Source organism: Schistocerca serialis, chromosome 7 (genome assembly GCF_023864345.2).
Source record: "Schistocerca serialis cubense isolate TAMUIC-IGC-003099 chromosome 7, iqSchSeri2.2, whole genome shotgun sequence".
Taxonomy (NCBI): Eukaryota; Metazoa; Arthropoda; class Insecta; order Orthoptera; family Acrididae; genus Schistocerca; species Schistocerca serialis.
This window is the reverse complement of record NC_064644.1, coordinates 420,838,427-420,854,422: the sequence shown is the minus strand read 5'-3', so window position 1 is coordinate 420,854,422 and position 15,996 is coordinate 420,838,427. Positions and strand designations below refer to the sequence as shown.

At 45.5% G+C, this 15,996-nt stretch overlaps 1 protein-coding gene across 6 annotated transcripts in view; it reads left to right on the top strand.

Annotated features, from left to right (window-relative positions):
- LOC126412747 (glycine receptor subunit alpha-4) overlaps positions 1-15,996 on the top strand; it is a 589,024-nt gene that overhangs the window by 285,831 nt on the left and 287,197 nt on the right. For all 6 annotated transcript variants that reach the window (XM_050082488.1, XM_050082489.1, XM_050082492.1 and 3 more), the window contains exon 2: positions 5,979-6,107. In XM_050082488.1, coding sequence (XP_049938445.1) covers positions 6,052-6,107 — 56 coding nt within the window. In that variant the 5' untranslated portion in view covers positions 5,979-6,051. The remainder of the gene's footprint in view (positions 1-5,978; positions 6,108-15,996) is intronic.

Below are 15,996 nucleotides of genomic sequence, written 5' to 3'. Positions count from 1 at the left end.
CCTGCATTTGTTCATTGCTTACCTAAAGCAGCTGTGAAAATTACCAGATGGTCATAATTAATGCGCAGCCACTCGCAGAGGTCCAGTGTAGGCCTTAATTATCGTATCGTAGCGAAACGTATTGGATATTCTATTGCATTAACACGGAACTGATTCACGCAGGCAAAAAATTAGTTCCAGTTTTGGCCACTAGTGCAAATCTGGCGTTGTACATGCAAAATAGACGTATAGTAATGTTTATAAAAGTAATGGGCTAGGAATGGGATGCAGGCGGAAAAGGCCAACGAAGTGAGAAAGGCATAATTTTGATTTTATTATTAACCGCCGCTTACACAGTTTCTTCAAAACGACTAGATAAACAGTTGCTCGCAACAGTTCCAGTGGTATCCGAGCAAAGTATTCCTGCATACTGACCTTTAGATCGGAGCCCAAGATCAAATGGAATCAGATTGGGTGATCTTGCAGGTCATGCACCTGGAAAACCTCTGGTGATAATACGTTCGTGGAAGATTGCATTAAGCAGATCTTACAGTATAGATTTAAGTGTCTGGAGGTTCTTCCTGAAAGTATTTGTATGGAGTGTAGCCATGTATGGACGTGAAGCATGGACGATAAATAGTTTAGACAAGAAGAGAATAGAAGCTTTCGAAATGTGGTGCTACAGAAGAATGCTGAAGATTAGATGCGTAGATCACGTCACTAATGACGAGGTACTGAACAGAACTGGGGAGAAGAGATATTTGTGGCGCAACTTGACTAGAAGAAGGGATCGTTTGGTGGGACACGTTCTGAGGCACCAAGGGATCACCAATTTAGTACTGGAGGGAAGCACGAAGGGTAAAAATCGTAGAGCGAGACCAAGAGACGAACGCAGTAAGCAGATTCAGAAGGATGTAAGTTGCAGTAGTTACTCAGAGATGAAGAAGCTTGCACGGGATAGAGTAGCATGGGGAGCTGTATCCAACCAGTCTCTGGACTGAAGTCCACAACAACAGTAGGCGAGAAAAGTGAGGTGTTGCTCCATCTTGCATGAAAACAGTGTTTTCTGCACTACTGTGCTCTTTCAAAGCAGATATCACATGCTGTACTAGAAGGTCTCGATGAAGCACAGACGTCACGGTACACCTGACAGAGCCTCTGGGTGTATTCTATGCATAAAAGAACGGACCGAGAATGAAGCTGCTTGTGAATCCAAACCACACAGTCACATATGGCGAGCGCAATGCCTCTTCGTACATAGTACGTAGCTTAACAGTACCCAAAATTCGGCAGTTCTGTGTATTCGCTACACACTGTGGTGTAGAAGGTGCCTCGCCACTTCATAGAATATTACCCGGCCACAAATCATCAACTTCGATCCGTGTCATAAACCGAAGAGCAAACTCAGAACGTAGTTGCTTATAATGAGGTTTCAGTTGTTGTCCCGCCTGGATCTTGTACTGGTACCAGTGTAAGACAGACAGAAAACGTTCTATATTGTTGACCAATGGATGGACAATTCTCGTGCCAGCATTAACCGGGGCATGCGTTGCAACAGCAGCCTCGTCAATAACTTGCACCAGGATAGGAATCCTTCTTCCAGATACGACAGTAAGCTCATCTGTGTTTTCGAACTGCATTATCATCATCTATAAGCCATTTAATGACATTGGAAATCTCCTCAGACTTTTCAGTCAGCGATGCTCTATCAGTGCAGTACTCTGTCCTAAGGGGCCCGGGTTCGATTCCCGGCTGGGTCGGGGATCTTCTCCGCTCAGAGACTGGGTGTTGTGTTGTGTTGTCTTCATCATCATTCCATCCTCATCCGGCGTGCAGGTCGCCCAGTGTGGCGTCGAATGTAAGAAGACCTGCACCAAGGCGGCCGGACCTGCCCCGTACGGGACCTCCCGGCCAATGACGCTAAACAATCATTTCCATTTCCAGTGCAGTACTATTATTGCTGCTGTTCACATAAAACAATTTCACCAAGAGCAGACCGATTTTTTTTCTCGATAGCCACAATGTTCACTGACGTGATGGTTTCTCAAATGGTAGCGTAGACGTCATGTAGTCATACAGGTAGTGTACAGCGCCAGATTTGCCTTACACTGTTATTCACCTTGTAGTACAAGAATTTTCACTCATAATGAATACCTACAAGTGCAGGTAATTTCTTTCCGTTCTCAGTCTTCTATTTTTCAACATATTTTAATGACGGCGTGTCCACACACTATACCTTCCGGTGCCCTCTCTGCTTGGTTTCGGAATAGTTTTGTAGTAGCGGGTTGTAGAAATAATTGCTGCCTTTCTCCTTCCTGTACATTTGAGTGACAGAATGAGAGAGTTACCTGTGTCATTTTTGCCTTATCCTCAGCATCTTACAACTCCTTACACGAGGCTTGACCCCAATGTAATTGTGTCTTTGATTTCAATGTACTCCTTTCTCCATTTTTCTTATGTTAAGGGACCATTTGTTTTATTTATGTAAGGAGAGAGGACCGAATGATGAGCCACGTGTTAGTTCCTGGATCATGTGTGTTTTGGTAGTAATATCTTCTTGGTGTGTGTGCCTGTGACAAGTCCACTTTTATTTAAAATTAAACTGTCATTATAAAAGCAACAAAAACCTATTTTCTTGGTTTTATGAAATAGTTGTGATCCCTTTTCCATTCTGTAAGTCAATCCTGAACACGTCGACAGAGTGGTATGTGTATACCCTGAATGAGATATTGAGGTCAAATTAAAGAATATTATGTTATCAAATTCCAGGCCTAGTACTCTAGAATCACCTTTCACTACATGCTTGCTTCAAAATGTTTGTGATCTGTCGAGCATTTTATCACTGTTATTACATACTGCACACTTAAACACAAAAAGACAATTGTGCACCAAGAACGAATTAGCGGAATGGGACGGAAATCGGTAGATGTGATATATGTGTCTAGACAAGTATCTGATTAAAAAAAAGGATCAAGAGAAAGAGCTTCAGAAATTGAGCAAGTCACCTCTGGCCCTTATGCAAGCAGTTATTCGGCTTAGCGTTGATTCACAAAGCACTCCGTCTTCAGGCCACGAGTGGCCTACCGGGACCATCCGACCGCCGTGTCATCCTCCGTGGAGGATGCGGATAGGAGGGACGTGGGGTCAGCACACCGCTCTCCCAGTCTTTATGATGGTATTCTTGACCGAAGCCGCTACTATTCGGACGAGTAGCTCCTCAATTGGCATCACGAGGCTGAATGCACCCCGAAAAGTGGCAACTGCGCGTGGTCACCCATCCAAGTGCCGACCACGCCCGACAGAGCTTCAGTGATCTCACGGGAACAACTCTATGAATCAATGCTAAGCCGAATAACTGCTTGCATGAGGGCCAGGGGTGGACCAACGCGTTATTGGCTTGCGCAATTTGTAAAGCTCTTTCAAGTGAATAAATCATCCAGTTTTTCTGAAATTGTAATAATCTGTCTATATATGTAGATGACATTTCCGTCCGATTTGGATAATTCCTTCGCGGTGCATCTTTTGTCTTAGATCGCATTACAGAATCTATTGGATATTCTAACGAGCTTATTAGCAACAGAATGTGATGTGATCGGACAAAAGCGGACAAAAACATATAACAGTCGTAATGAGTTAATGATCATAGTCTCACTTCAGAAATATAGCCATTTTTGTCTAGCGTCGCTGCCTATGACTATACAGGGTGTTACAAAAAGGTACGGCCAAACTTTCAGGAAACATTCCTCACACACAAATAAAGAAAAGATGTTATGTGGACGTGTGTCCGGAAACGCTTAATTTCCATGTTAGAGCTCATTTTAGTTTCGTCAGTATGTACACTGTACTTCCTCGATTCACCGCCAGTTGGCCCAATTGAAGGAAGGTAATGTTGACTTCGGTGCTTTTGTTGACATGCGACTCATTGCTGTACAGTACTAGCATGAAGCACATCAGTACGTAGCATCAACAGGTTAGTGTTCATCACGAACGTGGTTTTGCAGTCAGTGCAATGTTTACAAATGCGGAGTTGGGAGACGCCCATTTGATGTATGGATTAGCACGGGACAATAGCCGTGGCGCGGTACGTTTTTATCGAGACAGATTTCCAGAACGAAGGTGTCCCGACAGGAAGACGTTCGAAGCAACTGATCGGCGTCTTAGGGAGCACGGAACATTCAAGCCTATGACTCGCGACTGGGGAAGACCTAGAACGACGAGGACACCTGCAATGGACGAGGCAATTCTTCGTGCAGTTGACGATAACCCTAATGTCAGCGTCAGAGAAGTTGCTGCTGTACAAGGTAACGTTGACCACGTCACTGTATGGAGAGTGCTACGGGAGAACCAGTTGTTTCCGTACCACATACAGCTTGTGCAGGCACTATCAGCAGCTGATTGGCCTCCACGGGTACACTTCTGCGAATGGTTCATCCAACAATGTGTCAATCCTCATTTCAGTGCAAATGTTCTCTTTACGGATGAGGCTTCATTCCACCGTGACCAAATTGTAAATTTTCACAGTCAACATGTGTGGGCTGACGAGAATCCGCACGCAATTGTGCAATCACGTCATCAACACATATTTTCTGTGAACGTTTGGGCAGGCATTGTTGGTGATGTCTTGATTGGGCCCCATGTTCTTCCACCTAAGCTCAATGGAGCACGTTTTCATGATTTCATACGGGATACTCTACCTCTGCTGCTAGAACATGTGCCTTTACAGGTACGACACAACATGTGATTCATGCACGATGAAGCTCCTGCACATTTCAGTCGAAGTGTTCGTACGTTTCTCAACAACAGATTCTGTGATCGTTGGATTGGTAGAGGTGGACCAATTCCATGGCCTCCAGGCTCTCCTGACCTCAACCCTCTTGACTTTCATTTAGGGGAGCATTTGAAAGCTCTTGTCTACGCAACCCCGGTACCAAATGTAGAGACTCTTGGTGCTCGTATTGTGGACGGCTGTGATACAATACGCCATTCTCCAGGGCTGCATCAGCGCATCAGGGATTCCACGCGACGGAGGGTGGATGCATGTATCGTCGCTAACGGAGGACATTTTGAACATTTCCTGTAACAAAGTGTTTGAAGTCACGCTGGTACGTTCTGTTGCTGTGTGTTTCCATTGCATGATTGATGTGATTTGAAGATAAGTAATAAAATGAGCTCTAACATGGAAAGTAAGCGTTTCCGGACGCATGTCCGCATATTTTCTTTCTTTGTGTGTGAGGAATGTTTCCTGAAAGTTTAGACGTACCTTTTTGTAACACCCTGTATACACAGTCAACTTTCGCAATGTTTTGAACATGGCTACTTGGTTCAGTGACCGTTTATAAATTAAAAATGAAACAAATGAGCTCTCGGTCACAACCTCCGTTGCAACCTGTCACTCTACAGGTATGAGCAGCCTTTAGAGGCTCGCCTTTACACATTCCTTTCACATATTTTGTGACTAAACCCCTTCTGGCCTGTTATTAATTTGATAAGTGACGTGTAAGTAATGTCTCTGTCTTGTATTTTTAGTCAGTACTTACACTTTTTATATAAATTTTTTTTCTTCCCATTAATTTGTAATTATGTTATAGACAACTTTAAATGTCTAAATTCTGATGAAGGCACTCTTAGGAGTGTTGAAACCTGGTTAATAAGACTAAAAAATTGTGACCGAGGGCTCATTTGTTTCAATTTTAACAGTCAATTTTCTCAGATGTCGCGTTTCAAGCCGCGCAGGGTAGCCGCTCGGTCTTGCGGCTCTTGCCACGGTCCGCGCGGCTCCCCTTGTTGGAGATTCGAGTCCCCCCTCGGGCATGGATGTGTGTGTTGTCCTTAGCGTAAGTTAGTTGATTTAGTAGTGCGTAAGCTTTGGGACAGATGACCTCAGCAGTGTGGTCCCATAGAACTTACCACAAATTTCCAATTTTCCCGCCTTCCAAGGCGCGTGGACCACGATGTGCGTATGCAGGTGAGGAGGGTGAGTGAGAGTGGTGGTGTTGCAGGTGAGGAGTGGTGCGCTGGCCGGTGTGCGCTGGCTGGTGGCTGCGGCAGGATGCAGATGCGGGCCGCGCCGCTATGACCGCCTCCTGCACGGCGCTCGCCATTCTGCTGTTCGCGCTGCTCGCCATGTGGTAAGTGAGTGCCATCAGCCTTGTGCCAAACATCTACTAAAACTTCCTGTTTTTATGGTGGCGGTGGGGAGGGTGGGTTCGCGTCATCAATCTTGTGGGTGGTCTGATGCCACCCGCCACGAAGTCCTCTCCTGCGCCAACCTCTTCATCTCACAGTAGCACTTGCACCCAACTCACTTCATTATTATCCTGTTGGATATATTCCAATCTCTATCCTGCTCTGTAGTTTCTACCAATTATAGCTCCCTCAAATACCACGCAAATTATTCCTTGACGTCTTAACGCATGTCCCATCATCCTGTCCCTTTGTGATGTAACATGAGTATTGGTTGGGAGGAGAATAGCTATAACAAGAATTTACAGCCATTTTGACTATTTTTCGACCGTGACTGTCTCAAGAAATGTATAAAGGTTTTTTGAAATTACCGCTACCAGTCATAACATTTGTCAACTATTGTATTACTGCAATTTTGTCATATGATGACATGATGGAGACCGTGGCTGTTGTTTGAAGACAAATGTTGGTGGTGTTAGGACAGCAACCAGCCACAAATTTACTTTCAGTTCCTTTATTCAAAGGGCACCGTTACCGGTTCCGAATCGTTGTGTTTCATCCTCAGACGGTTTAGACGCTTTGTTTATGACATGTTGTGTGTGTTTTTTTTTTACAGATTAATTTTCCTAAAATATAAATAATACATAATTATAAACAACGCCACACACAGATGGTTGCGTTACAGATTTTCGTTGCATGTGACTAACGTGAAACGTCGGTTTGGAGTGTTTGTTACCATAACATTCGTCCAACAGGTGTAAATGCATTCCCACTGCATTCTTATTATTGCACACGTAAATTGTTCTCACTAAACACTTTAGATTTGTCACTGAGAAGATTTCTACAACGCTCCACATGTTTTGATACATACAAAGAGCTTACAAACATATGAGTATCACAGATGCTATGATATATCGTAACTGTAGTGACTTGGCAAGACAGCCAAGCCACTCGGAGGTAGCCGAAAGGCACGCGTTTAGCTCACGCAGACTGGCGTGAGGTCTGGAACAGGACAATGTCTTGAGAATTGCAAATAAAGTACGAAGATCTTGGAATACTTAACTTTAATCCATAATTGGAGAACATCGCTCTTGTTGATACATTAATATAATTTCAATATAACTGGTAATGGCGCCTTGCTAGGTCGTAGCAACTGACGTAGCTGAAGGCTATGCTAACTATCGTCTCGGCAAATGAGAGCGTAGTTTGTCAGTGCAGCATCGCTAGCAAAGTCTGCTGTACAACTGGGGCGAGTGCTAGGACGTCTCTCTAGACCTGCCGTGTGGTGGCGCTCGGTCTGCAATCACTGACAGTGGCGACACGCGGGTCCGACGTATACTACCGGACCGCGGCCGATTTAAAGGCTACCACCTAGCAAGTGTGATGTCTGGCGGTGACACCACAGTAACGTTTGACAATGATGTCCTATGTTTGGAAAGAATCATGTATTCATTTACGCAACTACAATGCCTTTTACGCTAGTACAGAGACATTGAATTTTTTAGTTGATATTTTTAAATTAATTATAAAGGTTTTTTTATAGAACTGTATAGGTAAAGTAGTATATTATTTAATTACATTTAGCATCATGAGAACTGTATAGGCAAAATTGTATATTATCTAATTACATTTAGCATCATGAGAATTATAGTAACATATAAATTTGCTACTTGATCTGCAGATAGGTGTACTAATATTATTTGCTTTTGAGGCTGGAAAGTAATTTTTGGGAATTTTTCAAGAAAGGGGTGTTAGCTAACTCTGTTTGTTCGTTAAGCATATAGTCTGGGGTGCTGTTTGTGTGTGTGTGTGTGTGTGTATTTCTAATTCTTCTAATATATTCATAGTGGCTCCTTTTTCTGCTAGATGCAAAATTTTTAAGTTGTCCTCAATGTTTCCGACAGCATGGTTTTCTTCAGCAATATGGGCTGCAAATGCTGATTTGTTCAAGTTACGAAGTCTTAAAGCATCAATATGTTCTTTGTATCTAATTTCAAAACTTCTGCCTGTCTGTCCGATGTAGAATTTATTTATTTAGCAACATGTTTCGAGGGAATACCTCATCTTCGGGCTAAATGGCATTACAAAAACAACTTTAAAATAAGGTCATACTGATGTTACATGGTGTGGTGTCACCGCCAGACACCACACTTGCTAGGTGGTAGCTTAAATCGGCCGCGGTCCATTTAGTACATGTCGGACCCGCGTGTCGCCACTGTGTGATCGCAGACCGAGCGCCACCACAAGGCAGGTCTCGAGATACGGACTAGCACTCGCCCCAGTTGTACGGACGACATTGCTAGCGACTACACTGACGAAGTATCGCTCATTAGCCGAGCAGATAGTTAGAATAGCCTTCAGCTAAGTCCATGGCTACGACCTAGCAAGGCGCCATTAGCCTTACATAGTTTGATAGTTATCGTATGAAATGTCTCATCAAGAACGTTGTAAACCAATGAGGAATTAAAAGTTAAGTATTCGAGGAGCTGCATACTTTTCTTATTAGCATTCACTACTTATCCTGTTCCAGAATTCACGCCCGTCTGCGTTAGATAGCGTGTATTTCGGCCTCCTCTATCTACAAGGTGTTGGCACATTTGCCAACACATCACATGGTCTTTTCATAAATGCTGTGGTCATACTGCGGAAGAAGAGAGAACAATGTAAGACGCGATGTCACTTTGGAAGCTGGACTGATGTGTGCACGAATATGTTTTGTAACGGTCACTCACTTTGTTCTTCTGGCGTGGCAGTCTCGTTGTGATGCGCTGAGGTGTTTCCATTTCCGTGGCTGTCTTGGTCACCGTTCACAAATTGTCACTAACATAGCAGTACCATGGAAACACGATCCCAAACAGATATCTAGTGCAGATGTCAACCTACATCTGTAATACGATAACAAGACGTGCAGAAGACATGTAAACATCTGACACCGCGTAGGTCGACAAATACACTCCTGGAAATGGAAAAAAGAACACATTGACACCGGTGTGTCAGACCCACCATACTTGCTCCGGACACTGCGAGAGGGCTGTACAAGCAATGATCACACGCACGCCACAGCAGACACACCAGGAACCGCGGTGTTGGCCGTCGAATGGCGCTAGCTGCGCAGCATTTGTGCACCGCCGCCGTCAGTGTCAGCCAGTTTGCCGTGGCATACGGAGCTCCATCGCAGTCTTTAACACTGGTAGCATGCCGCGACAGCGTGGACGTGAACCGTATGTGCAGTTGACGGACTTTGAGCGAGGGCGTATAGTGGGCATGCGGGAGGCCGGGTGGACGTACCGCCGAATTGCTCAACACGTGGGGCGTGAGGTCTCCACAGTACATCGATGTTGTCGCCAGTGGTCGGCGGAAGGTGCACGTGCCCGTCGACCTGAGACCGGACCGCAGCGACGCACGGATGCACGCCAAGACCGTAGGATCCTACGCAGTGCCGTAGGGGACCGCACCGCCACTTCCCAGCAAATTAGGGACACTGTTGCTCCTGGGGTATCGGCGAGGACCATTCGCAACCGTCTCCATGAAGCTGGGCTACGGTCCCGCACACCGTTAGGCCGTCTTCCGCTCACGCCCCAACATCGTGCAGCCCGCCTCCAGTGGTGTCGCGACAGGCGTGAATGGAGGGACGAATGGAGACGTGTCGTCTTCAGCGATGAGAGTCGCTTCTGCCTTGGTGCCAATGATGGTCGTATGCGTGTTTGGCGCCGTACAGGTGAGCGCCACAATCAGGACTGCATACGACCGAGGCACACAGGGCCAACACCCGGCATCATGGTGTGGGGAGCGATCTCCTATACTGGCCGTACACCACTGGTGATCGTCGAGGGGACACTGAATAGTGCACGGTACATCCAAACCGTCATCGAACCCATCGTTTACCATTCCTAGACCGGCAAGGGAACTTGCTGTTCCAACAGGACAATGCACGTCCGCATGTATCCCGTGCCACCCAACGTGCTCTAGAAGGTGTAAGTCAACTACCCTGGCCAGCAAGATCTCCGGATCTGTCCCCCATTGAGCATGTTTGGGACTGGATGAAGCGTCGTCTCACGCGGTCTGCACGTCCAGCACGAACGCTGGTCCAACTGAGGCGCCAGGTGGAAATGGCATGGCAAGCCGTTCCACAGGACTACATCCAGCATCTCTACAATCGTCTCCATGGGAGAATAGCAGCCTGCATTGCTGCGAAAGGTGGATATACACTGTACTAGTGCCGACATTGTGCATGCTCTGTTGCCTGTGTCTATGTGCCTGTGGTTCTGTCAGTGTGACCATGTGATGTATCTGACCCCAGGAATGTGTCAATAAAGTTTCCCCTTCCTGGGACAATGAATTCACGGTGTTCTTATTTCAATTTCCAGGAGTGTAGATAGTCAAATCGAAACCAGCTGTATTTCGACCGCCGCTATATTAGTGACAATTTGTGAAAAAGAGAGCCAAGGAAATGAAAACACCTCAGCGCATCACAACGAGACTACCACGCCAGAAGACCAAAGTGAGTGGCCGTTACAAAACATTTACGTGCAAACATCAGTCCAGCTTCCAAAGTGACATCACCTCTTACCAAGTTCTCCCTTCTCCCTCAGGATGACCACAGCATTTACAAAAAGACTATGTAACATCAGTATGACTTTATCGTAAAGTTGTTTTTGTAATGCCATTTAGCCTGAAGATGAGGTATTCCCTCGAAACATGTCGCTAAATAAATAAGTAATACAATAGTTGACAAAGTTTGTGACTGGTAGCGGTAATTTAAAAAACCTTTACATAGAATACCTATAGCTATGGCTGGGGCCTCTGTCTTCTCTCCCATTAAGACTCTGGATTAATTCAACCAACTATCATTGTTACCTAGAGGATCACTCACCTGCTGATCTTCTGTCCCAGGCGTCGGAATTTGTCTCGTACAGCAGGCTGTACCGTCGCATAGTAAGTAACATATTAAAGGGACAGCATGGAAACTACAGATCAGTGAAAGACAGTATCGTTTGTCAATGCATCTCTTCAGAAATGGACATATAATTGAGAGATAACCGTGTCACAAATTTTCTAACGTATCACTCACAATAAAGCAGCCGCTAGACAAGCAATAGACGAGTTGCAGCACAAGTCAAAATAACAAAAGTTCACACAAACAATAATCTCTTCAGTATAAAGCCCAGTCCCTAGAGAGAGCCCAAAGTGAATTAATATGAATCACTATAGCATAGAAACCAGGCATCGGTCGATAATGCGGTCACGGTAACAAATGTCGTAAACAGACCTTACCATGCAACATGTCGATTTGCAGTGCCGGCATCTCAAGGTGAAATATATTCACAGCACAGATGCAACAATTGTATTTGCAGTGTACTTCGTAATTATAAAGATCACGAGCAACTCGCGGATGGTTAAGACATGGCTGCTCCCAAGATAACGGAAGACAACACTTGGTACAACATGCCAGTAACTGCTGTACGATGAACCTTGCCATGACACCTTTAGTAGCTGCAACGGAATGTAGCAGAGAGCTGCTCTCCGGAGTATTTAAACATTCGGTCGACGAACTACAGTGCACCCCTGCGGTATACGAAAAGGCCGATATTTTAATAAAAAGAGATTTTTTTTTCGTTGGGAATACCCTCTTTGCCTGTGCTAGTCTACTTTTTATGTCCTCTTTGCTTTACCCATCACTTGTTATTTCGGTTCCAAAGTAGCAAAATTCCTTCATGTATTCTGCTTCGTGTTCCTCAATTTTGATGTTAAGTATGTCGCTAATTTCATTCGTGCTACTGCTCAGTACTGCAGCCTTTCTTCGAGTTTCTCTTAGTCCCTAGTGTTCGCTCATTAGACCGTTCGTTCCATCCAACAGGCCCAGCAATTCTTCTTCTGTTTCGCTGACAGTAGCAATGTCATCATCAAATTTTATCATTGAGAGTATTTCATTCTGAATTTTAATTCTACTCTTAAACTTTTCCTGCTTCTTCGATTTATAGACTAACAGTTGGGGCGAAAGACTGCCTCCCTGTCTTTCTTCCATTTTAATCCGTGTACTTCGTCCTTGATCTTCCATTGTCATCGTTCCTTCTTGATTCTTGTACATATTGTAAAGAGTGGGGCAAATAAAAGTGGTCCAGACAGCGGGGTTCCAGCGTACAACGAAACAGAGCAGAGGAAAACAAATACAGCATTAACCTGACTATAGCAGATGTTGAAAGTGACCACCATTCATCTCTTGGCATGTCTAGGCGCTGGTCAGCAAGTTGCTGAAGGCGGATCAAAGCTGGACTGCTGGGAATGCTGCAGTCTCATCATAAATGTTCTGCCTCAGTTCTTGAAGACTATGAGGGTTGTTGGGATACACCTTAGACTTGAAGGCTCCCCACACAAAGTAATCGCACACTGACAGATCAGGTTACCCGAGTGGCCAGCTATCGCCGCGACCAGATGGACCTCTGCCACCAACCTGTTAGGCGCTAAGATTGTGTAAATGTGCTCCAAGGTTTGCCCACCTGTATGGGCAGTTGCTTCATCCTATTGGAAGCAACTGGAGGTCCTTTCCTCCTCCGTTAATTTTGCCACAGATGGTTTGTTGGCAATGTAACGCTCCGACGTCAGCGTCTGATGAAAGAATTTGGGACCAATAATGGGATGTGCACACACAGCACACCAAATCCCAACCTTTTGATCATGCAATGATGTTTCGTGGACGTTTGCGGATTCTCCGCTGCCCAGAATCAATGATTCCTTGAGTAGACATGACCACTAAGGTGATACAAGGCTTCATCAGAGAAAGAAAGCTCCATGCCAAAGCCATACATTATTATCTCAGTGAACAGCCATTCACAAAACTGGAGGTGCTGAGGAACATCTGCTGGTTTTAATACATGAACAAGAGACACTCGGTAGGGATGCATGTGCAAGTCCAGGTGAGTAATCGTCCGCATGATCTACTGATATGCCGGTCTCTTGAGACAGGCGTCGAATTGATTTGGTAGGACTCTGAAGCATCTTCTGGTGAACTGCAGCCACATTTTCTGGTGACTGGTACGGGCGCCTTTCGGAATGTTTTTTGGCTTGTTCAAAACCTATCTTGTCTGACGCCTTTTTCGGACCAAGCGTTGCATTGCACTCTTTGCTGGCACTTTGACAACATTAAACTTCTCAGCAAACAACTGACCACACACTGCTTCCACGAATGTGTTGTCACGTAACACCCGGTGCTCCACTGTGAACAGCATCGACCTTTGTACAGCTCCACTCACATTGACACAGCCCGCACTACGCCCTGAACTGGTGCGGATCACGTGAGAGGCGTGCGTATAGTGTACGTGTCACAGGGTGTGGTTATATGCATATATTCACGTCCAGCCGTATACACTCATCCAGGCCACTTTTATTTACCACAGTTCGTATACTATCGGTCTCTCCCTGAAGCTTATTCCTATTTTTCTTGCACTATTTTACATTGTCTAACATATTTATACACTGAAGCGCCAAAGAAACTGGTGTAGGCATGCGTATTCAAATACAGAGATATGTAAACAGGCAGAATACGGCGCTGTGGTCGGCAACGCCTATATAAGACAACAAGTGTCTGCCGCAATTGTTAGATCGGTTACTGCTGCTACACTGGCAGGCTGTCGAGATTTAAGTGAGTTTGAACGTGGTGTTATAGTCGGCGCACGAGCGATGGGACACAGCATCTCCGAGGGAGCGATGAAGTGGAGTTTTTCCCGTACCACCATTTCACGAGTGTACCGTGAATATCAGGAACCGGGTAAAACATCAAATCTCCGACATCGCTGCGGCCGGAAAAAGATTCTGGAAGAATCGGACCAACGCCGACTGAGGACAATCGTTCAGTGCTACAGAAGTGCAACCCGTCCGCAAATTGTTGCATATTTCAATGCTGGGCCATCAACAAGTGTAAGCGGGCGAACCATTTAACGAAATATCATCGATATGGGCTTTCGGAGCCGAAGGCCGACGCGACTGTCCTTGTTGACTGTACAACACAGAGCTTTACGCCTCGCCTGGGCCCGTCAACACCGACATTGGACTGTTGATGACTGGAAACATGTTTCCTGGTCGGAAGAGTCTCGTTTCAGATTGTAGCGAGTGGATGACCTGTACAGGTATGGGAAAAAACCGCATGACTCTATGGACCCTGCAAGTCAGCAGGAGACTGTTTAAATTGTGGAGGCTCTGTAATAGTGTGGGGCGTGTGCAGCTGGAGCCATATGGGACCCATGCTCCGTCTAGATACAACTCTGACAGGTGACACGGCCGGCCGCTGGTGGCCGAGCGGTTCTAGGCGCTTCAGTCTTGAACCGCGCGACCGCTGCGGTCGCAGGTTCGAAACCTGCCTCGGGCATGGATGTGTGTGATTTCCTTAGGTTAGTTAGGTTTAAGTAGTTCTAAGTTCTAGGGGACTGATGACCTCAGAAGTCAAGTCCCATAGTGCTCAGAGCCATTTGAACCATTTTGAACAGGTGACACGTACGTAAGCATCCTGACTGATCACCTGTATCCATTCATGTCTATTGTACTTTCCGACGGACTTGGACAATTCCAGCAGGACAATGCGACACTCTACGCATCCTCAATTGTTACAGCACGGCTCTAGGAACACTTTTGAGTTTAAACACTTCCGCTTGAGCATATCTGGGATGCCTTGCAACGTGTTGTTCAGAAGAGATCTCCACTCTCTCGCACTCTTACGGATTTATGGACAGCCCTGCAGGATTCGTGGTGTCAGTTCGCTCCAGCACTACTTCAGACATTAGTCGAGTCCATGCCACGTCGTGTTGCTGCACTTTGGCGTGCTCGTAGGTACCCTTCACGATATTGGGCAGGTGTACCAGTTTCTTTGGCTCTTCAGTGTAGATCAACGAATCGTACGAACGTATCTTGACTTTTAAAGGTGTGTGCGAGTGTATGTGTGTGTGTGTGTGTGTGTGTGTGTGTGTGTGTGTGTGTGTGCGCGCGCGCCCGCGTTTGCAAAAGCCACAACCACTCTCATTGTAAGTGATGCGCAAGCCCTCATATTCTGTTGGTTATGTTACATAAAATATGTAATACACAATGACGGCTTTCACGACCGGATGTTTCAGTTGCCGAGAATTCTTCCGGGTTGTATGGTTGGACATCTTCGGAGGTGCTCCTGGTTGTGCTGAGTCTTGCCGACTGACGAGTCGGACGTCGAGGAATGGCCTAAATACCGTGGAAAGTGGGCTTGGTCTGGATTTCACGTAATAGCAGAGATAAACTTTGTCAAGGATAAAATATAACTATCGATCATAGTAGGTCAAAGATAAAAACTTCAACAAAAAAAGGTACAATTAAAAGCCTAGTGGACAGAGCTAAAAGGATTTGTGCTCCGGAAAACCCGGACGCCGAGTTAAAACATCTAAAGCAGGCTTTCGAGAAGAATAGGGACTCTAGTAAGGAAATAAATATAGTTTTGCGACCGAATAACAGGAATCCTAAGGACGACGAAAGGATACAGACAGCGATGGAAGAACGTGGTTTCTCTTCCGCAAGTGGTGTATACAAAATTCCGTGTACGTGTGGTAGAAACTACATTGGAACTACAAAGAGAAGTGTGAAAACACGGTTGAAGGAACATAAAAGTCTTTGCCGTCTAGGGAAAACAGACAAGTTAGCCGTGGCGGGCTCTTCAGTCGGGTGATCACGTAGTGAAATTTTCGAAAACTGAAGTTTTATGTACTATAACGAACTGTTATCCACGGCTATATAGAGGAGCCATCGAAATATAAAAACTTAGGGATAATTTTAACAGAAAAGAAGAAGCTTTGAAATTCAGCGATATGTGGACAGTGGCGC